Source organism: Amblyomma maculatum, chromosome 6, assembly GCF_055883805.1.
Source record: "Amblyomma maculatum isolate TAMU_Amacu chromosome 6, ASM5588380v1, whole genome shotgun sequence".
NCBI lineage: Eukaryota > Metazoa > Arthropoda > Arachnida > Ixodida > Ixodidae > Amblyomma > Amblyomma maculatum.
Window position 1 is genome coordinate 30,793,761 of NC_139349.1, and position 22,888 is coordinate 30,816,648.

The following is a 22,888-nucleotide window of genomic DNA, read 5'->3' on the forward strand; positions in this document are numbered from 1 at the left end:
GTTCGCACAATTATCCCCCACTGTGGATGAAAAGGGGAACAAGGGACGAAAGAGGAGCTCATTCCTTTGCGGAAACGAGTTGCGCCTGTAGAGGAGAGTACAGCAGCACTGCTTAAGGGGGGACATGGGCCTTAAAATTGGTTGTTATCTATTACCCAAATTTTACGAAACCTCACAGAATTGTTTTTTCTACAGATTTCAAATATGCAAAAATTTCTATTCTAGGGCAATTAGTTCTAAAGGTATTAAAGAATTATTACTACTAATTTTTGCATATTTGAAATCGGCAGAAAAAACTGAATAATTTGAGGTTTCATCAAATTTGGGCAGTAAATAACAGTTTTAAGACCCATGTCCCCCCTTAACCCGGAGAACACTCCTCATGCATGGCTTGCCAATGGACTTCGCCTGCAAAGCATTTCCGCCATCGATGCTGACAGCTAGCGCCGGCCAGATGCCTGCGTCTTTCAGCGTCTCCTCGCCCCAAGCGCCAGAAACGAGTCTGGCGACGCCAGTAGCAGAGAATAATGTGCAGCCGAAGAGTCGCTGTCATTTGGTTCGGCCTTTATGATCACTGCACTTGAGTGGACTGCATAACAGCAACGAACATGGTATATGGCACCAGCTTGAATCATGTTTTTATAACAGGCATCGAAAAAAGATACTGCGGTGGACCAGATTCAAACCTCGTCCCAATGTTTTAAAATGCAAGTTCATAACATATTAGGTTCGGTTCAAATAATTTGCACTGAAAGAGCAGAACAAAGTTTGTCCTGTGCTCAGACAAGTTAAGAAGAGAGTCCATCCTAACTAGAGTCGCTCAATAATTTTCAAAGTGCCGAGATTCTTTTCCCCTCGCCGCTGCGTCACCAATTGGTCAGCACGAGTCCGCTGCCCGCTTTCGCTATCAAGCTTCCAAACAGTCACAGCGTGCACGTCTTTCACCGCAGTGAGTGTACGGGGATCATTGTATTTCGCGTCTGGGTTTTGTTACTTTGGTTTTTCTTTCTTGTAAGGAGTACAAAGCGGCAGAATGCCGGGCTGCAGTGCCTCTGGCCGAAGCAACATGAATGAGTCTGGAAAGATTTTTAAGGTGAAAATCTTTCTAGGCTCGCTCGTTTAGCGTGTGCATGATCGGTGCGTCGTATCTGTGCGCTAATGTGCCGCTCGCAAATAGTGGACGCATGAGAATTGAGATCAAGAATGAAAACGATTGATGGCAATAAGTAATGAATAAAAGTTAATTGCTATAGTTAATGACTAATGGTAATGACAAATAATGATGATTAATAGGGACTTGTAATGGCCAGTATATTAAACTAGCTCTAATGACCGAAACTGACTGGAAAGGAGTGGTAATGACTACAATGACTAGGGACGACTCATCACGACTGCTAATGACCACAAAACGACCAATACGTGAAACCATAACTTGTTATGACCACAGCTGATCAAAAAAAAAAGTAAAAATGCTTAGCTATGAGTGGTAATGACTACAATGAGTAGGTATGACTCGTCAAGACAAACAACTAATATGTGAAACGACTTGAAATGACCGGAACTGTTTGGAAATGGGTAAAATGATTAGGCATGACTTACCATGACCGCTGATGACAACAAAATTACCAATATGACAAACAATGACTTGTAATGACTGCAACTGATTGGAATTGAGTAAAACTGTAACTATGAGTGGTAATGACTACAGTGATTAGGAATGACTCATAATGACTACAAAACAACTACTATGACAAACGACTTGAAATGACCACAACTGATTGGAAATGAGCAAAAATGCTAAGCTATGAGTGGTAATGACTACAATGACAAAACACGACTCATCATGACTACGAACGGACCAATGTATCAAACAACCACTTGAATGGCTGCAACTGACTAGAAATGAGTAAAACTTAGCGATGAGTGGTAATGATTACAATGACTCGGCAGACTCATCATGACTACGAAATGAATACATAAAACGCCGACTTGAATGATCGCAACTGACTGGAACAGAGTAACAATGCTTAGCAATGAGTGATAATGATTAATGATAACGATTTTGTTTGCGTCAATAAAGATGTTTAACAAACAAATAAGAGTGAGCTTGCGTAAAGTGTGCGCGTGCATTGCAACGATGTAGTTATTTGGCATCTGCATCGCCATGGAGAATCACTCAATGTGATCAATTACGATGGTAATCTTGGAGGTTAAGAAAGTGCGAGTGATTACAATATCACGAAAATCACAAGAGCATAGCAAGGTGTCGAATTAATCGACAGAGCTGTTTGGCAGGACTGGAATGATACGCATGCAGACCGCCGCTCAGCCTTCCATACAAGCTTACCGTTCACAGTTTGCGAATTCTGTTTCTAAAGTAGCTGCCGTGCTATTCAAGGCAATGCACAGACAAATACCCACGCTGCTTTCAAAAAGTTCTCTGCGTTTGACTTGAATATAGCCGCGCCTCGAGCAGTTGAAAGCCTCATGGCCGCACCGGTCGAGGCCGCCAGCACAAGTGTGACCTTCGTGGTACTCTGAAAATTATCGAGACTAATCCTAACACTGCTCTAGCGCCTCCTGGTGCCCTTGTGCACCCATAGGCTTAAGCTTAAAAACAATGCAGCCATCTTAACTTTATTTAGCCTTGCACTATTGCAACTTGAGAGACTATAATACAGCTGCTGAACACTTCATTTCTCTATCGCACTAAAAAGCTAGGATTCTTGCAATTCACATTCATTCAACATGTGAGAGCAAGCTGGTATTTTGTAACACAGCAGCTGAATGAGCAATTTTAACTCCTTACCGCATAGTGTATCATCTATGATACAGTGAATTACCTTTGTGCTGAACTGTTCTGAGCAGCGAGAAAAGAAATTTTGCTTATTTAGTACCACAGTGTGCACTGTCTGGAATCCACCTGTGCATTAAGTGAAAATCAATAAATTATTCAGTTATTTCAATTGCAAATGTGCAAGAAGGTAGCATTTTTTTATTTCTCTGAGAAATTAGGTAGAGGGAACATTTTCTTCATTCTGACTGGAAGATTATTATGACATCATTGGGATTTACTTTAACTGGTTACAACATCATCTGTGCATTATTTCTTCAGGTTATATTGTGATAAGGGTATTTACTTGTGTATTAGATATAATACACCATGCAGTTAGGCATAGTTTTTGTCACTTTATGGTGTTTAATAATTTCATAAGCAGGAAATAAATTCACAGCACTCGAATGATTTATATGCTTTTGAAAGTTCAGATTACTCTCCCTTATTTATTAGCTACCGATTCTGTTCATAGTAGTGGTATTGTATGGCAAACATAAAAGTTGGCTCCTGTGCTCACTCAACATCCTGTGGTAGCCACAGTGAAAGTGTACTACGAGATCACTATACAGTGCACTGACTGCCAAGGAAAAAGACCACATTCTCTTAAGTAGGAGGAAGAAAAACATTGCGAAGGTCTTCCGTTGAGAAAGCTTTGCAGAAAATACTACAGTTGTGAATGGGAGCCATGTGCTAGTCAGAATTTCTTTAAATCCGGTCTGTCTGGAACTCTAAAAAAATGTTTTTGCTATGAAACTGCATTTGGGTAATGTCATTCTCGATCAGTTAAAGCTTAGTGGCGCAAGAGTGGCATCTCTGGTACAGTGTACACATGTAAGGGCAGACCTTTTTTCCCCACACTTTTGACGGGGTGTGGCAAATGCCCTCTTTTATGCAAAGTGTACTTTTATGATGCATTAGAGTAGCCTCGAGGAACGTTTCATATACATAATGCATTCAGAGTATGGATTACACGACATGCACACAACGATCGGCGTCAGTTGCACAAGAGTGGCGCAAGCAAGAACATGATAGATCACTTGTAAGAATGGAACAAAGGAAACTAGGACCTCAGTATATTTCGAGCCAGTTTCCTGTAGCAGAGCAAATGTTTTTAGGCTAAGAAATAACATGGAACATTTTGAGGGTCCTGCAGATTATGATAAACCTGGGCAACAGCATTTTGTTGCATATGTTACCATTCTAGAGCATAGAAACTGCATAAATTTTGCCAAAACTGTCAATGATGTTAAAGTATCAATAAGGTTCTACTGTAATGATCTTGCAGTAAAGGTAAAGCACCCTACTTGCACATAAAGCCCGCAGAAGTGCCGAAAATTGTCAATTTCTAAATTGAAGCAAAAATATAAACAAGAAAAGCTGCTCTTAGTGGTGCCAAATAAGCAACAAGAGGCCGGGCACACCCACAAAAAAGGTGCAGTGCCCCAGACTGACCAGCAAAGGCCTTGGCCTCATCAGTGGGCACAGCCCGGAGGTGTCGGAGGTCGTTCTTGTTGCCCACCAGCATGATGACTATGTTCTGGTCAGCGTGATCCTTCAGCTCCTTGAGCCAGCGCTCAACGTTCTCGTAGGTCAGGTGCTTCGCTATGTCGTACACTAGCAGTGCACCCACTGCTCCCCGGTAGTACCTGCACCAGCCACATCAAGCACACTACATTCTAGTGGCACCGCCAATATCTAGGTCCTCAAATATACAATGTACAGACCACAAAAAACAATGCCTCAGAATGCTATGCCGGTGACGACAAACATATCCACCACGTCATTCACACAGAAGCATGCCACACGTCACGCTGCACTCACGAACTAGCACCAGTGCAGATGAATGACTAAGCACGAGTTGACATGCCAGAATAATCCCTGCAACAGAACCAGACTAGGTGTGGTTGCACAGGTTGGCAAGCACTGCTTCTGCATTCAGACTAGCCATGCCCACAACTGCTGACTGGAAACTTGCTTCCCCACTTCTTGCTGAATTTGTCGCAATCGGCATCACACCCAAATGAAACGAAAATGAAATGTAGCAAAGTTACTGGTATCTGGATTCCATCCCAGTTAACTAAAGTCCGGTTAACCAAAAACCTGCTTACGCACCTGTCTATCGGTACTTTTCTTTCATATGCTTCAAATTTTCACACAAGTAAATAGCACTTTTCCAGTGAAGTACTACCTTTTGCTCAACATCCACTACCAGCTACCACATCTTTGGCAATCCTGTACAGCCTGTGCATTAATCCCAATGATCAGGATGGTTTGGCTTGGCTTATGCCCCAAAGCAACTCTGGCTATGAGAGACCCCATAGAGAAGGGCTCCAGAAATTTCGACCACCTAGGGCTCTTTAACGCACATTGACATCTCGCAACACACGAGCACCTTGCTTTTCGCCTCTATAAAAAACTGGCCACCCCAGCAGAGATTCAATCCCGCATCCTTGGCCACAGCTGCCGAGCACCCTAACCACAGCGTCATAGAGGTGGGGCCTCAAGATCGGGACACTAGCTTGGAAGCGTCAACACAGACGCAACAAGTCATTACCCAAGCGGCCTCCATATCTTCCCTAACACATTTTACTGCTGCAATGCAAGGTTCAAGCAACAAAATACAAATAACTAGACCACCGCAATACTTGCAGGAACAAGCACAAAGCTAACTGAAAGGCACTGCAAGACATGCAAAATATCAATGCTTTCTCAAGGTTCCCAAGCCTCGACTGCTTTCTGCTTAACCCTTTACTCGCACTTTTTGGCTGTTCCGGTCCGAAACTATTTCTTTTGGGTGCTTTAACTACTAAGCAAGAACAACTTATGGAAAACATTTTTTGCATTTATATCTTTCAGCAATGTTTGAGCAGTCTGTGGTAGCAGTGAAAGCACTGCCTGGGTGCTATATTGGTTTAAGGCTGCAAGCTTTGCAGACGAACACCATGCATGCTTTGTAGCAGGAGACCTGGCGTGCCAACTGCTCGATCAGGTAGCAGCAATGCTGCAGGTGCTGTTCTAGCTTTAGTCCCCGTTTCAGCTGCTGCCTCCTATACAAAGCGAAACTTAACGAAAGAGACTTCGAAATGCCGGTACTTTTCTTTAGAAACCTCCAACAGATTTCATATATTCAATGTTAAATATTTCAGAACTACGATTTTCGACCTACAATTTTTCCAACTGAATTTTAATATGACTCATATTTCAGAATAATGTATGTTATTTTTTCCACTATAATCAAAGAACATCAAAATTAAAAACTCAGCTAAAACAAGCAGCACCACAACTCATGTGAACCAAACTGCCATTTCTGTGTATGTCGTGGGCTATAGCTATCATCACTATGTCAGCAGGCCTAGCTGGCTGCCTTTTCTGTGTGTGTTGGTCGCCAGTCTGTCATCCATGGCACATAAGCACATGTAGGCGGATATTTCTTGTTGCGGATGATCTTGTTGCGGAATTCATGCAAGATCAGACAATGAATGCAGCCAGCAATGGTGCTAACAAGAAGCGGAAGCAGTTTTCGCTGCAGGAAAAAGTGGACATATAGCAATAAATTGACAGAAGGAAAAAATAAAGCGGCCTCTGTGGACAGCTTGGCACTGCTTCATCGATGGTTTCAATCATTTTGAAAGACAGACAAGATTGTTAACAAAAATGAACACTAAAGATGAGGTCATAACGAACTCTGATGTTTTAATGCGCATGAAAAAAATCTGTACTGTCATTGCTTGGTATAATAGCATATGTGTACACTTGATAAGGTGTTGAGTGAAGTGGAAGGTGTAGAGGCATTTTTAATAACAGATTTCTTCAAATAAAGCAGTTTAGCAAGTTACCAAGGAATTTGCTTGACTGCACACGTGTATACTGCCAAGGTACATCCTCTTCATACCAAGGTTTGACCACTGGCTTATAACCGAAGTTTTTCATTAATATGATGTTTCAAAAATAATGAATTATGTTTGGTGATCTCTCATTTGTTATATTGGGATTTGACAGTATTTTGAAAAATGCATGCAATTAAATAACAAATGTGTCGGGCACCACCGAAGAGCAGACCGAAAAGGCTGCATTACGTCGCAGGGATGGGCCCACAATTAACTGCAAAGGACTAAACAAGTATGCAATGTGTAGACTGGGCGTGATGTGAAATGCTTTTTTTATTTATAGATACTGCGATCCAGTACAGGTCATAGCAGGGTGGGGAAAAAAATGAAATACAAGCATATAAGCACAACTGAAATTCATAAAATTCAAAACATTTGTAGGCACTTTTTAAATATTACTATACTATTCTGAGTAACAGTCTCGCTGTTAGTGCATTCTACTCAGTAATTGTACTAGAAAAAAAAAACGAGCAATTATTTCGCGCATTCAAGGGAGTTATTGTCAGATCGTGCCTTTGTCTCGTGTTGAGGAGTAAACAAAATGATTAGGAGTATTAATATTATAATGACCTTTTATGAGCTGAAATAAAAACTAATCGGCAGACACGATTGTGCTAACTGATTGGGGGTAGTCCGATGAGTTTCACGAGCTCACTGATAGATGCACAGCCGTATATGAAACAAAACCTAACCACCTTGTGCTGTATTCACTCTAGTTTATGAATGTTGGTTAATGTGAAAGGGTCCCAGATAATTACGGCATATTTTAAGACCTTCACGCAGCATATCAGTACGCTCAACACTGTCTAATCACCACCAAATGACACAAAAGAATTTTTTGCACAACTATTTCCCCCGCAGATCTACTATTCCAGTGAACTGCAATTTCTCGAGCAAATAGGAAAATGAACTTGCACCAGACAGGACCTGTACCTTCAAGGCAGGTCATTTCCAACATTCACCGAATACCAATTCACAGTTGCCCTTCAACAAGCATGATAACCTTTTTTTTTTTGCAATGTGCCACACTGTAAAAGAAACAGTAAGGCTTAAGCTTGAGTAGCCAATCCACCCTGCCTGCAACATTAAAGTAAAAGGCGAGCAAGGAAGTATTAGGAGACTTAGTAGCAAGCAAACGTCTCCACTTACAATGTAAGCAAAATGAGTGCTTGCGATTGCTGCTCTCCACTGCCATAGAGAGGCAAACCTATTCTCGCTAGAGCTACAGTGATGTTTATACCCGAGAAAAACTGCTGGTAGGCAATCAAAATTCTGTCTACCTCAGCACTGCCTCGTGACTGCATATATACAATGCAATGTTGCTAAAAAAATCAGCATTTAGAATAAAAGAGGAAACATGCAAATGAAGGTTTTCCTATAACTATAAGGTGTTTACTTGCAGAGACTGTCTTCCTCGCAAACAACCCAAAAGCAAAGTTTATAAAGATTTTTTTCAATAGGTATTTCTTAAAAATTAATCGCACTGCTATTTCTTGAAAATGGTTTGAAAAGGGTTTGAAAATGTTTCCCTATAAACAAGACATTTTGGTGCTCCCTGGAAACAAGACCTCTCAGTGCATTAAGGGATACAAAAAAATATGCCCCATAAAGAGGGACAAATAAACTTTCTTTACACTTAGACACTGCTTTTTAGTTACTGCTTCAACAGACTTTTAGCTGACTAGATGATTTCTGAGCTGTCTACTGATTATGCTTGAGCGCTGATAACACCTATTTAGGATGTGCTGCCACACAAGCACATTTACTTGTGCTCTGAAGTGTCAATAAGAAGCACAACCTTAGCATGGATTTTGTTCCCACAGCCCCATTAGAGGTGTGTGTTCAATTTGTTCTGTAACAAGGCATACAATGCAGTTTATTTTTCTGTAAGGAAATTTTTGTATCAGGGTTCTGTAGCCAATATCCAGGGCACTACTGTATGAAGGCCACTATTTACTGGCTTTTCCACATTTTGTGAGTGACGTGGAGCACACATCATATACAGAGAGACATTTTCTGCAAGACAAGATATGAAACATGCAAATTGAGAACTCTGTTGGCTAAAATTTCTTCCAAAGAGAGCGACTAAAACTATGAACAATCTGATCATAAAAAGAACTATTCTCCAGCAGTCACTTCACTAAACACTTAGCAAAGTTATACAACTTCGTATCAGACTTTGAAATGCTCACGCGCTGGTGATGGCACGGTAGCGTTCCTGTCCAGCAGTGTCCCAGATCTGAGCTTTGACCGTCTTGTTGTCCACTTGGATCGAGCGGGTTGCAAACTCCACACCAATGGTGCTCTTGCTCTCCAAGTTGAACTCATTTCGTGTGAACCTTGAAAGAAGGTTGCTCTTACCAACACCAGAATCCCCTATCAGGACCACTGAAAAGTCAATGACCAAGAAATGAACGCTATGCTCATACAGTTTTCACAAATACATCCAAAACACACAGCAAAAGGAGCTTTGAACGGAGCAGTTCTAACAAAAGGTAGTTAGTAGACTTCTACTAGAAACTCCATAAGATACAAACAATGCCAGATTTACTTCAATAAATAAGAAATTATGTCCACATATCAGCATAGGGTGTGGCTAGCAATGCAACTGAAGTACACCTAACAATGTTTCAGATTTAAGTGAAGCAGTGCCCCTTCACACAGAGCTGCACCAACTAAGTACTTTGTCCTTGTGCATAGACAGCCAACTGCACCAATTTCCAACACTACGACGCTCACAGTACTTCTATAGCTGAGCTCCTACCACACCCTGTGCACTGCAGCAGATTAAGCATGACAGCACAACCAGCAGCTATGCCTCAACAGGAGCACAGTGAACGAATACAAGCCCCATATCGGAAACTTTGGACGACTGACCTTAGCTTTCCAAAGATAGCCTTTTTGGTCTCTGCTGAATGAGATGCTTAAGTACTAAAGCTACGTGTACGCTAATCTGCAAGTCATGCCATATCTACAGCCTTTGTCAAAAATGTGCAGCCCAAAGCGTTAGCTTCTGGCTGAAAGGGTGGCTAGCATTCAAAATAGCTCATAGGTAACAAGCTTTTCTTGCCCCTCTCGAGCTTTCCACTTCCAGGGGTGCAAACACAGCTTAAATGTGAACACTTGGCATGTATACCTTACATACAAGCAGCGCACCATAAGTGGGGCCTAGTTTCTTTTATACGAACTGCCAAAAGCTGCAAAGGCCACTGTGCAATACAAATGAAATATAAGCGGACCAAAAGCTGCACATCATTTTATGTAGAATTTCTTGTGAAAAATGTTGACATCCCAGAGAAGCTATTAAAGCAGCTGTGCAAGATAAATTGCACGCCTTGGATCAGCACTTAAAACAGAGTTTAGCATGGTAGCACTAAATAAAAATTTTCACACATTCCACTGCAATAAACATCGTCGCAATCAATTAAATTTATGTATCATGCTTTATTACACTCGCGAGAATTGAGCGGACATTTTTATTAAAATCCGATTCACAGACCTCTTTCGATCCATACGGTCTTATCAAAAAGCCTAACCATGTCAATGAATGCCGGCAGATAGCCTCGGCACGCAACATGACAGCGTTGCGCTGACGTTACGCCTGTTATCTACGGCGATACAGCTGGAATTCTAGTACTGCTTGGGAGTATAGTACCACTCAAAAACCCAGGCCGCATAAAAATCCGTTTCTCCTATAAACCTGAACAGTAAAGCATATCTGCCGCCCGAGACGTAGGCACAGCCCCTCCGCAACTACAGCTTTTCGGGTACTTTGAATTACACAGCAAAGGGAGGCTCAACCAACGCGGTGGGCGGTAACGGAGATGTGGCTGCAGATATAAACCCTGCCATCGCATTGTACTGTCTAGACACCGGACGAAACCGACAAACGTCCCGACTGTTTTCCTCAACTCGCGTCCTTGAATGAGCACAGGGGGAAACGGCGATTTCCCGGTCGCAGTACTGCCGCAGTATTTCACAAGCGCGCTACGTGCAAGTCCGAAAAAATGCTACCCACGGCAACACATACCGTACAGTCATCATCCGCTCAGGATGACATCAACACTCGGAACCTCGACACGCACACAACGTCAAAAGCGAGACGTCTAACTAGGCTTATGAACAAGTAGGCGTTGCACATCATCGTTTCCCGAGTCAACGAAGTATCTGGGCAAGTTAAGCTTCAAAATAGCGCAAGAAGAAGGTGTGATCGGTAGTATGCCTCACCAATAAGACATTGCAATGACTGAAAGCAGCTTCGACATTGTCAAACAGACTGCCAACTACAAACGTCACTGCCTCCTGTCCGCCCCACTAAAACAAGGTAATGCCAGAGAAGAAAAAAATCCTTCACAACAGAAACTTCGTACAGTGAAGCAACCCAAGTCTGGGCAACATATTAGCGCACAAAACTGCCAGAAAAACGAACGAAATATAACTTGATCTGCGAAATTAAGCCTATGGAAGCCTCACCCAGTTACCGACCGCTAATAAAACCGGCAAACAGGGCTAAAAATGTGAGTAGCAGCTTGAAAGCACAAGCAAAGGGCGCAAATTAGACACTGTGGTTAACAAACATCCGCAACTAGCACAGAAAATGGGCTTACCTTTAAAAAGATAATCGTATTCGTCATCTTTATTGGCCATCCTAAGCCGCTGACTCCTCTGCCCCACTGACGACGAGTGAACAATGAGGCTGAAATCAGCTGTAATAAATATCTCACGGTGAGGAGGGGCCTCTCAAATCATAAACTACACTCCAGACGACCGCACGGCGCTTCAGAGCCAGCCGATTATCACAGATATAATACCCTCCAACAACACCCAAAACACCAAGATGGCTACGCGTTCGACGCCCCCAGATTCTGCGCACTCTCAGAACGAAACGGATGTGCACGACCGGAAGTTGATTTCAAAGTGCCCGTATGTAAATAGTCGCACGTGAGTAGCCGTCACCAGCTGATACCGGCAGTCGGGCCGAAGCTGCTCGTTTTCGAAAACTAAATTTATGAATTTCAGACCCTAGCTCTGGTATTAGTGACGCGCATGCTACTGCGCGTGAGGGTTACGGCGGTTAAAGAGGCACAGGAAAATGTTGTATCAAAACAAATTTATTTCGTTACTTCGCAGCGTGTAAAAGACAGCGGCTGGAAAAAAATAAATGGCACCGAGAAATAGCCCGTTTTTGACAAAAAAAAAAAATGCAGGCAATAAACAAAATATCAAGCAACCGAACAAAACGAGATGTAAAGTCTCCGCCACCTTTTCCATGGGTAAAAAAAAACACCGTGAGGACCGATTTTGTATATTAGTAATTGTGTGCATGATTGTAACAAACGCCCCATTCACAGCCCAACATCGAGCTTGGCATACAGCACAATACAACCAGCACGTACTCGAAAACAAATACTTCAACACTAACAGGCATCTGAATGCTGATATGCAAGTTGGCAGTGAGAGAACAAAAAATGCTCTCTTCATTCCTCCCGTCCCCCTTTTTCGTGCATTTAAACATCTTTGTGGCTTACAAATGTAAATGTTTGAAAAGTATAAGATGTAAAAATAAAAAAAAATGTGTTGCAGTATCAATAAGCTTTATAACCTGCACTTCAACATTTGTATTGCAAAGTCTACATTTTTTTTTTTTTTTTTTTCAAGGCTTCCTTTGCTTTACATTCAAGAAAGGAAGGGGGAAAGGCAGGGTTAAAGCCAAGTGGCAGTACTAAAATGAAAACAGTAGGTTTAATAAAAGCAAAAGTCCAGCCCAGAGACAGGGATTTCCTAAAACCCCAGATCCCAAAAAGCAGATACTAGAAGCCTGCAATGTACATGATTACTTTATCTAGGGGTAGTATTACAGAACTGCATTCAGTTGGGAAGGCTCTGTGATTGGTTGAAAGCACTTCCGCTCAAAGTCTCTCAGAACCTGCTGTGACGTAAAAGCGTTCAGTTAAGAGGAAGTGCTTCCAACCAATCATTCCGAAACTGAACGCCAACTGAACGCAGTTCTGTAATACCACCCCAGTCGTCTCCGAGCATGAAAATTTTTGTCTGACAGTAGCTTCCTTCTCAATATATAAACAAAAGCAATAAGAGCATAATAAATAACACTGTGTTAAATATCAGTTTGCACATAAAAAGTAACACACATCAGAAGTTTAATTCACTGTGACAAGGCACAAAAAGTAAATTCCTCAATAAAATACATAAATGTCAGCACATGGTGCAGCATACAGCCTTGTCAACAGCTCCAATGGGAAAGCTATCGAGGAATTTTTATGAGCACAATCCCTATGAGTATGCTATGTGAAATGTACACATCTGTAGGTGCAAAGGGAATGAATGAGTGAACTGTGAACACCCCAGGTGAAAAATGACAACTTGCAGATAGCTAAATGCAGATTATGCTAATAAATGGCACAAGGTAGCTTGGCATAGACTACAAATACACAAATGTGACTAAAAACAGCAATCCTTGTCACATAACACTTAATGGCAACTGGAAGAGAGTGAAAGAGCACCGGCTCAGTGACAATAGCATGTGCCTGATAACAAACTTATCTGGCCAATGTATGTAGTATGCAACCAGAATAGGAACTCCTCACATGACAAATGCACGAGCCAAATCTCTCCTAACAAACTACCACAGAAACTGTTTACCTGTAGATACAATGCAACTATATCAATAATCAGCACTCATGTAATACAACAGTAAATGGTAAAATCTTGTTAAACTTTACATATGTACATCAAACACACAAACCAGGCCGCAACACCACAGCTGCCTGTTTGTACTTTCAGACATTACTTTTCAAGTAGTGTGGCACTTATTCAGAGGCGTAATTACCCTTGCAGGCATGCGAGCATTCAATGCCAATCATCATGACATCACATAACATCATGACAACAAACAACCATGAGTAACCTATTGAATCAAAATGTTAGCCTTGTCCTCAATGCATGCTAGACAACGCCCAAGAAGCCAAGCTAGCACCACCAACACTGGTATGCTATGTTTTAATGGGCGATGGAGGTGGCAAAAACCCACTACCGTCCAACGTGCCAAAAAGGTTCAGTTCTGGTGGCTTTGAGCGTGACTTTGCCGCAGAGTCCTTCATGCTTTTGGTGAAATTAGGTGGGGGCACTGCGTGCATGCTCTCAGGTTTCTTAGAGAAAAGTCTCTCTGGTGGCGTTGTCCTTGGCTGCGCTTGCAGGTGCTGTAATGGCGGCGTAGCTGTCGCCCTTGGTGGAATATTTTCAACACTCTCTGGGCCATGCTGCAATGGCGCCTGCGTGAGGAGGTACTGATGGTAGCCCCGAAGGAGCTGATGCATCTCACAACTTTTAGCTTTCTCTGCTTGCTCCATGTAGCTGCATACGTCCTCTGCAAATATAATAATAAAAAAGAACAAGCCACAGCTGCAACATACTGTTCCACAAGAATGCATCAAGAGTGCTACAAGAACATGCATTCAGTCGCGAGCTGAGAAGAAATAAAAATTTCAAATTGTATACTACAGCATAATAATGTCCCAAGCTGCACATCGGCTAATAAACACACTGAAGTGGGCGACCCAGCTTTCCAACATTCTCCAACATCATATTGAACATAAACATTTCTGTATTTTTTGCCTCAATCAAAATATGACCACCACAGATGGGAACAAGCCAGTGATCAAGAAATCAGCAGTCAAATAGTGAAGCCCCAGAGCTCACCACGGCGGGAAGCTCAGAAGAAATGCTTGCTTATCCGATTCTATATTTTTGCTCGTGAAGCTGCACATCATCAAAAACACAAACAGAAGCCCGTTGTACTTTCAGATGTAACTTGCCAGATAGCGTGATACTTACTTAGACTTCTGTCTTATTGTTTTTTCACAAACATTATATTTTCCCTTCATGCTGGAAAGCATATTAACCTTGTCTTGGCAAGCAAACTTGTAGGAAAAAGAAAAAAAAATTTCATGCCTTAAAGAATGACTTGCTTCCCACCAAGGACTTCAGCACTTACTGTAAACCTTGTCGAGGCAGTCCACAAACCACTTGCTCCATTTGTCCATCATTTCCACCGTGGTCTTCTGCAACACAGAATGAACACATTAGAAGCACTGCACTCTCCATTTCAACAGCACAGAAACAACTGGCAATATCAGACAATATAGGAGCAACTAAAGCACAAGCCACAAGGCGAAACAATGCGATGCAAACAGCAACTGGCCACACCATAAGAAGTACTGCTCAGACACTGATGTCTAAGCACAAGTTTGGAGGTCCCTTGGCCTATCTCATTTCCATCAAAGCGTTCTCCATACCTCAAGCAAGCAAGCATGAAAGCCCTCTTTTCCATTGCTTCATAAGAACATCAAACAAAATTTTAAACATAACACTTTGTTTGTTTCACAGCTGCTCATGTGCATCGCAGGCTACATGTGAGCTCTCTTTATAAAAGTCATCCTTACAATGCAAACCTTGATATTGCTCTATTTATGAAAGCTTCTCTCTACAATCCTAACCTTGCTTCTGCTATCAAGACCTCACAACAGTGTTGATTAGAATGTCCTGCAAAGCATTATTGCAAGTTCAATGCCCCTTTGAAAGTAATACAGCGTGACACCGTGACACACCATTGCAATTGCAAGCACAAGTATGGCCATTTACTCACATGGTTTGAATTTTTTTTCTCTCTCTTCCCCAATGCTTATTCCCTTTTGGTGCCTTAAAGAAAGCTAGCTTGCAATGAAAGACGTCCAACACTGATGCAATCTAGACACGTCCCTGATGCCTCTGCTGGTGCACTCACAAAAAGAGTTCAAGGGTTCAGCAGATGTTCAAAGAGACCGGCAAGTGTCTTTGCTTGGCACTTACCATTCATTTGCCGCGCAATTAATGACCTTTTATTGATTAAGATTTTGATTACTTCATTTCTAAGCAGGCTCAAACTGAAATTTCCCACTCCACAAATATTCTTTTTCACAGTTTGTGAGGCACTAATAGTTGAACCCCTTTATAAGAGACATGCACTGGAGAGCAGTTTTTGTCTCTTATATAAGAGGTCCCTTATAAGCAGGGTACCACATTTACATTTTCTAACCATACCTTGTTCTTGCATAGGCATCCTACTGTTAAAATATGCAAAAAAGAAGGGTACACCATGTTGCAAAAGCGTTGCTATGGGTTCCATTTACATATTGCATTTCCTTGGTGGACCACCACACTGACCACACCTTGTAACTTTCGTATATTTATTTACTGCTGAAACAGTTGTAAATCTTGGTCTTCTTCATGGCTGCGTTGAGAGCTGTTCAACACAGCCTCTCCCAGCTTGAAAATCAGGCCAAGAGCCTCATGACCAATGTGCCAAAGCTATACATGTTGGCAAACTATGTTTGCAGATTCGCAACTAAGTTATGTGTCTGGTAACACTACACGAATTCAAGTAAAAAAAGCGCCACGAAATCGTAAAAGTAACCAGTTTACCACAGAGGTGCTAGAAGCGACCAAAACTATTAAACACCACTAACAAAAATATCCCTCAGAAATTTATGCTTGTTTGACAAAGGGTAACAGTGGCTTTGGGTAGCAAGTCTGTGAGTGTCGCTACTCAGACGAAAAATAAATGAAAAGCAAACAAGGCCTTTCTGAGTGGAGTTGAAACTGGTTGAATAGCAAGCAGAGCAGTTTATCTGTCCTCGCCAGAGCAGAACCAATTCTGTTTTTATGCCATTTGTTTTGGTCTTGGCTTGGTTATGTCTCGCTTTTTAGGCACACTTGTTTATGTCAGCGGTACCACCTGAGCACTTTCTTTGCATTTACGTGATAGATGTGTTGTTCATACTGCATTGTAATATAATAGGCAATTTTCACTATATTCTTCAGACTAGTGGACACAACAGCTACGGTAATTCGTGATAGGAAGCTCCACTAATTGGAGAACCCAACGTGCATGCTCTCAATATGCTTGTTCAGATGCTTGCATATGCAGTCGCACTTGAGCTCCTCGTGGCAAGCCTGGAGAGCTTATCTACATTGCATTCCCACTGCAGCAGCTTCTTTTAGTCATTTCATAGCTGACTGACCTGCTCTTTGTTAGCTGAAGTTATAATTAATATTGATGGCACAGATGTGTCTCTCTTGTTTTCACTGTAGCTGCTACTAAAGCTGGCAGTGGATGGTTCAGCGTCTAATGTTAAAATGTCTGTTACAAGCAAGACTGAGTACCAAATTTCAAGGCTAATTTGTCCTTTATAACCAGTTGTCTTTTACATCCAATGTCTGTTAAAAAAGAGGCCTAATTAATGAAAGTCATAGGGTGGCCAACCATTTGGGTGAATGGTGTCTCTTATACCCAATTGTCTGTTACATCAGTGTCTCTTATAACGGGGTTCATAAGTGAAAAGCAGTCTAAATATGAAACACTGTTCATACTGAACACAATATGCACACAAAGCAAATTATCTGAGGTGCGCAAGTAGAAGAAAACAAAGCTTGTGAAGTCCAACAAGCATTTTTCTCTTTTTGGCCATTCCCCCAATAAAAGCAGAGAAAGCAGAGTCTAATGAGGCAGGTACAAAAAAAAATACAGCAGCAGCAACAACAGAAGCAAGAGATAATGCTGCATCCGGAGCTTGACATCTGCTCCAGAAAAGATGGTCCAGCTCTGTGTGACGGAAATTCATCTCATCTCTTACATTGATTTCATCTCTTCTATTCTTTGGAACCTTTTAGTTATGATTAAGTATATGTTCATGGATCGCCCCTTAGAAGATGCCTGGCCGTACAGATCACTTCCACACATTGCGGCTACTGTGTAGCAAGGCCAGCAAAAATTGGCAGTCAACGCTAAGAAGAAATGTGCACGGCTTTCTTGGATTCGAACAGAAGGTATATATGTTGACCTCACAGTTGCACTAAAGTAAATACCACTATCCCCAATGAAAAATGGATGTGCACACAAGGAAAAGTCACACACCAGACACTACTGCAGTAGACCCTGTCCTATGAAAAACTTCCGGTAGCCCAGTGGAATCTACACTGCAGAAATGCGAAAGATTAAGTGTTTTTGGTGCACACAGTGCATCATGTTTGCTCTCATTGTCATTATCACTAATTTAAGTGTCACTGTCATCGCTACTATCATCCTCACTCACTGTAGACGAGGATAATTATGATGTGTGTCTCACGATCCCGGACGTGGCGCAGTTGGTTAAAGTGCTTGACTGGGGATCCGAGGGATGGAGGTAGACAAGGAGAATTATAATGTGCTTTTTACGATCCCTGGCGTGACGTAGTTGGTTAAAGTGTTTGGCTGGGGCTCCAGGAGGTGGAGGTTCAATTCCCAGTGGAGACTAGATTTTTATTTTTCTGATGACTTTAGCTTCGGTTTCCGGTGATGACGTCATTTGACTGACAGCTATAGTGTGACCGGACAAACAAATGCTAACAGTATGAGCCATTAAAGGCTTTCGTCTTAAAACTACCCAGGTCTGAAGTTGGGTTAACTGGTATAAATGTGGCATAGAAAAAACAGTGCAAGAGTCAGCTTTGGCAGACTGTGTTTTGATAGTAACAACTGTACATATTCATCGGCAAAAGCTTACGACGGCTGTGCATTGTGCGTTCAGTAATAAACTGATTACAGCACTGCCTCATGGTCCAGTCTCCCTGCGTCAATACTAACATGTAGAGCAGGCATGCTGTACCCTCGTTCACGCACTTATCTCAAGCAACTGGCTCACATGACAGCACCAATATAAGCATGTTTCTGCGCACTCACGCCTCGTAAACTTTTCCTTTCCCTCCAATTTGTCACAGTAGCCATGCTGCTTTTACACTTCTCGAATGTCTCACTACAATAAGTACAGCAAGTCAACATCTCAACTGGCCGGTGGAAGCAGTGGTAGTAGTTTAGCTGCAGGTTCCACAAGCTCACAAGTTGTTTGTGGCACTACAAAAAGTCATAAGCGTGACTTGGGCGGACGATCAGGATGATGCATGCCACTGTGTTCCTATGCATTTGCTGACCACAGTTATTACCTATCGCAGTGCTGCACACAGCTCGTGAAGTGAGATAAAAATACCAATTTACAAGTTCCACAACGAGTGAAGCCTAACCGCTTGCCAACGGCTTGCCAAGTTAGCAGACGGTACCTGAGCAGAGCTATCGTGTGGCTGGATGTGCAGCTGTTGCAGCTGCGTCTGCAGCATGGCCAACTTGTCAGAGTGCTGCCTCTCCTGAGCAAGCAGCTGCTCCTTGTTCTGCCGGTCGACCTGCTGCAGCTTCTTGTGGAACTTCAGCAGCTTCTGCTTCAGCCGCAGCTCCTTCTCAGCAGCGGCTGTCTGCACTTGCTCCAGCTCAGCATCCTTGTCCCTAATCTGAGACTGCAGCTGAGACACAACCTGTTTGGGCAACACAGCTATTTCCAGATAAGCTGCCAACAGAAAGATTTAGAAAGTAATAATAATAATATTATTAATCCAGTTGATTCACATTCAAAAGCTGCAAAAGACTGCCAGTAAAAGCTACTTAAGAGAATGACAACTTGACAAGAGTCCACAGCCCCCTTCACAAGGCAACAATCAGACAATCAGCACAAGAGTCAGAAACAAAATAATGTAGCCTTCCTGGCTTCCCCACTACAGCAGACGAAAGGGCAGAATATGGCATAAGTAAACTGTGATGAAATACACTGTAGCAGTAAAACGACAATTATACAACGGCATATAGAAAGAAGTTTAACCGTGAAAGGAATTAGCAAGAAACATCCATGATGCAAAATTTTGTTGGCACGCAGCATATTTCACGTTCGTTTACTTTTGCGAGAACAAATTTTTTTTTTTTTGCTCGGTGAATCGAAAGTAAATTATAATATTTCTTTGGCTCTAAGCATGCAATAAGAGCATACATGAGGGAAGCTACCTACTGACACCCTACAGTGCATGAACAAAGGCTGACAACGGCGCACATACTGAAAGCACCTAGCGGAGCACAAGAAAGACTTTTCCTGCAACCCTCCTTTTCGTACAAAATGCAAAACAGACCCACAGACAATGTTCGAAGTGCTCTCACATTACTCCCTTTATGCTGCTCCTGACTTCACAAGTGAATGATTACTTGTAAGCTTCTCAGAGTTTCTGCCAGTTTAATATCGTGAGGGCCTCCTGTTAGCCAAAGGAAAATGTCCCGCACAGCACGTAGGCATACCTCTTTCAAATGCCCGTTCTCCTGGTCTTTCTGGCGTGCCAAAGCTTCCCTCTGCTTCTCAGCATCTGTGTCAACCTGCACACGTGCTGTTCTGAAGTTAGTCACACACAAAAAACTGCACCCAGAATGAGATCACGTGTAATTAAACATGCACCCAACAAGGGATCATAACGGGAGCATAAAGCACTTCTTTTCTGCCTTGTTTCCTTAGAGCTTTCTGGCGAGTGAGCTAATCTTTGCCATAAGGACATCAGCTAATATAGCAGCATGTTACATTTAGTAAGGAAGTGAGAGAAATGCTAGTGCAACAGATGCATGAATGAGTGGAATCGATTAAAAGTGCACAGGAATAGGCAACGAAGGTACTTCATCGCTCCTAAAGACGATGTCACACACACACAAAACAAAATAGCCAAAAATCGAATTGCAGACGTAAGTAGAGCATTACTATTGTCAAATGAAACATTTTTCATTTACTGTGGGAGTTGTCTTCTAAGATGAGCAAAAAAAAAAAAAAGGAACCTTAAAAGTAAACTTCCACACTAACAAAGTGATGATGCCACCATCTATACGTAAACCTCACAGAAATAATGCACAGGAACTATCCCAAACTTGCACAATGAAATAGATTGATTGACTAGTTTATTGACTTCAGCAGACATGTCACTTCCCACCTTCTTTACATTTGCTTAAATTTTCCTCTTTGCAGTAACTTATGGGCTGTAATGTTCCTATTTAAACACAAAATATGCTCATAATATCTGATAGGTTGAACGTCTTGGCACCTGCGACATTTTCTTAAAACAGACCCAGTAATTACGAGCGAGATACAATAATTTATCACGCTTAGCAGTAAGGCTTAGAATTGTATTTGTATGCTTTACAACCACCAGCTATATCTCTGCACTCTTCAATGAGCACAAGGTTTTTTCAATACATAGTTTGTTTTCCGGTATGATTCACCACCATTTCCCTTTAAAAATAAGGCTGCTTTGAAAGTTTGCCTCACTGCTGTTCGAGAATGTTTGTTGAATCTCACCTTTTGAAGACACTGCTCTTCGCGTTCCCCAGCCAGCCGTTGCCTTAATGCCGCAATCTCCATCTGCTTCTCTGTATCGAATTCCTGTCGCCACTTCTGTTTCTCCTGCTCCAGTTGCTGCTTGTAATTTTGTGCCATCTCCGATTCCCAAACGGGCCGAGCTAAAAGTGTACAGTGAGCATTGCATAAGCTACCATTAGCAACATATAACTTACTGAAAACAAGTTCCAATGAAGTCATATGAAGAATAGAACTGCTGCAAAGTTGCTTGCCATAATTCAGGCCCTTTATTCTTCGCCCTGCTCATCAAACGTTCGAAGCCCATTGCTCGGCACGTTTTGACATCTTTTAATTCCAGTACAGTAGAACCCCTTTACAGGAAAGTCACTGGAACTGGCAAAAATCTTTACTATACCAGGGTCTTTACTATATCAGTTGTTGGTGTTGACGTGTTCCTGAAGATGCTGTCTGCTAATTAATTCCCCACTTACGAAACATGTTTTGTTGCTTAATGAAAAAAAAAAAAAAAAAACATTAACTGCCTTCCACCTCTCTCTTATCTCTTCGTGCCATTTTCCTTTTCAGTTATTAGATTTTTTGTTTACATCTTGCGGAAGTTCCTCCTCTTAAGCATGAGGGCTACGTAACCAAGTTCGATTTTATGGGAAAACCAGAACCTTTCATGAACACAGCGTCATCTTCCGCTGTCTGTCTTTTAAAAGGCAATAGATGAGAAATGAGTGTGGCAGTCAAGCACTGCTAACCACACATGCCGCACTTCCTCTTCTTGCCACTGCTGCTCGCACTGTACAGTACTGCGAATGTCGGCCATTTCTTCCTCCTTCCCTTCCCATTTCTCGCTGCACTTTTAGCCTCTTTTATTTTCTAAATGGAGTGCATCACCTTCTTTCCATGTTTGTAGAGTTTTACTTCTTTTTTCCTATGCGCTGCATGCTTTCCCTATAGGCTGCATGTAAACTTGGCTTCTCCTTATTGCTGCTAAGCATGGTGGTAAAGCCATTTAAAACAAATTGGGATATAATATATATATATATATATTTTTTTCAAATAAAGAAAAGAACACATTTGTGTCGTGATCCTAGGTAGCGCACGTGCGGCAGTGTCATTTTCTGGGAAGTTGTCGCCACGGTCCGATGCACATTACTATAACAAAATTTTACCATACCTAAATGTCTTTACTATAAAAGGGGAAAAATGTACAGTCGTCTATGAAAGATGGACTAGGACTTCAGTTTCACTTTATTATATCCGAGTTTTTACTATATCTGAGTTTACTATAGCGGGGTTCTACTGTATCCAGCTACGTCAAGTGTTCTGTTTATTTGTGTGACATACAGCAGATTCCTGTCAAGATGACCTATTGGCTAACGCCAACTATGTGAGAGTACTGATCGGTTTCACACAAGTCTCAATGTAAATAAACCCGGTTAAAATAAACTGCTCTGCAGATTTTTCAGTTAAGGTAAACTTCCTAAGAGACCGCAAATCGTGACGACCTTGTGCAATGGTACTCACAAAAGTCTGCATGGCACTGTCAACGATAATATGTAACGTGTCTATCAGCAAACAAGCACACCTCCAAAATGGCTTCCATAAACCTCAAAGAGAATTGTGGGCAAGCAGTCTTTAGGGAGCATGTTTTCTTGAGGCTTTTTTTATGCACGACAAAGATTTGACATGATCAGCTCTTGTCATCATGCGTGTGCCGCACGTTAGGCTATTTACTGTTTAATTTTACTTGTAAAGCACGGTGTCATTACAAATTAAGCAATAGCCACATAAAACTGTGAAGCAGAAGCAATTCCAGTATCCATTATGCAATTTAGCTCAATTAAGTTCACACTAGCTATGCAACCAATTCACAGTTCTTAAACATTCTCCCAAGCAAGCAGCTACTTCTGTCA

The 22,888-nt window shown here is 41.9% G+C and overlaps 2 protein-coding genes across 2 annotated transcripts in view; both read right to left on the reverse strand.

The window, feature by feature from the left end:
* Positions 1-11,600, reverse strand: part of Rab11 (RAS oncogene family member Rab11) — a 35,973-nt gene extending 24,373 nt beyond the window's left edge. The window contains exons 1-3 of the mRNA XM_084606335.1: positions 11,331-11,600; positions 8,916-9,111; positions 4,289-4,482 (exon numbers count right to left, since the gene is read on the reverse strand). Coding sequence (XP_084462461.1) covers positions 4,289-4,482; positions 8,916-9,111; positions 11,331-11,370 — 430 coding nt within the window. The 5' untranslated portion in view covers positions 11,371-11,600. The remainder of the gene's footprint in view (positions 1-4,288; positions 4,483-8,915; positions 9,112-11,330) is intronic.
* Positions 11,601-11,822: 222 nt separating this feature from the next.
* Positions 11,823-22,888, reverse strand: part of LOC146185392 (centrosomal protein of 152 kDa-like) — a 37,083-nt gene continuing 26,017 nt past the window's right edge. Inside the window, exons 17-21 of the mRNA XM_084606334.1 lie at positions 20,964-21,124; positions 19,925-19,999; positions 18,871-19,119; positions 14,735-14,801; positions 11,823-14,107 (exon numbers count right to left, since the gene is read on the reverse strand). Of these exons, the coding sequence (XP_084462460.1) occupies positions 13,734-14,107; positions 14,735-14,801; positions 18,871-19,119; positions 19,925-19,999; positions 20,964-21,124 (926 nt within the window). The 3' untranslated portion in view covers positions 11,823-13,733. The remainder of the gene's footprint in view (positions 14,108-14,734; positions 14,802-18,870; positions 19,120-19,924; positions 20,000-20,963; positions 21,125-22,888) is intronic.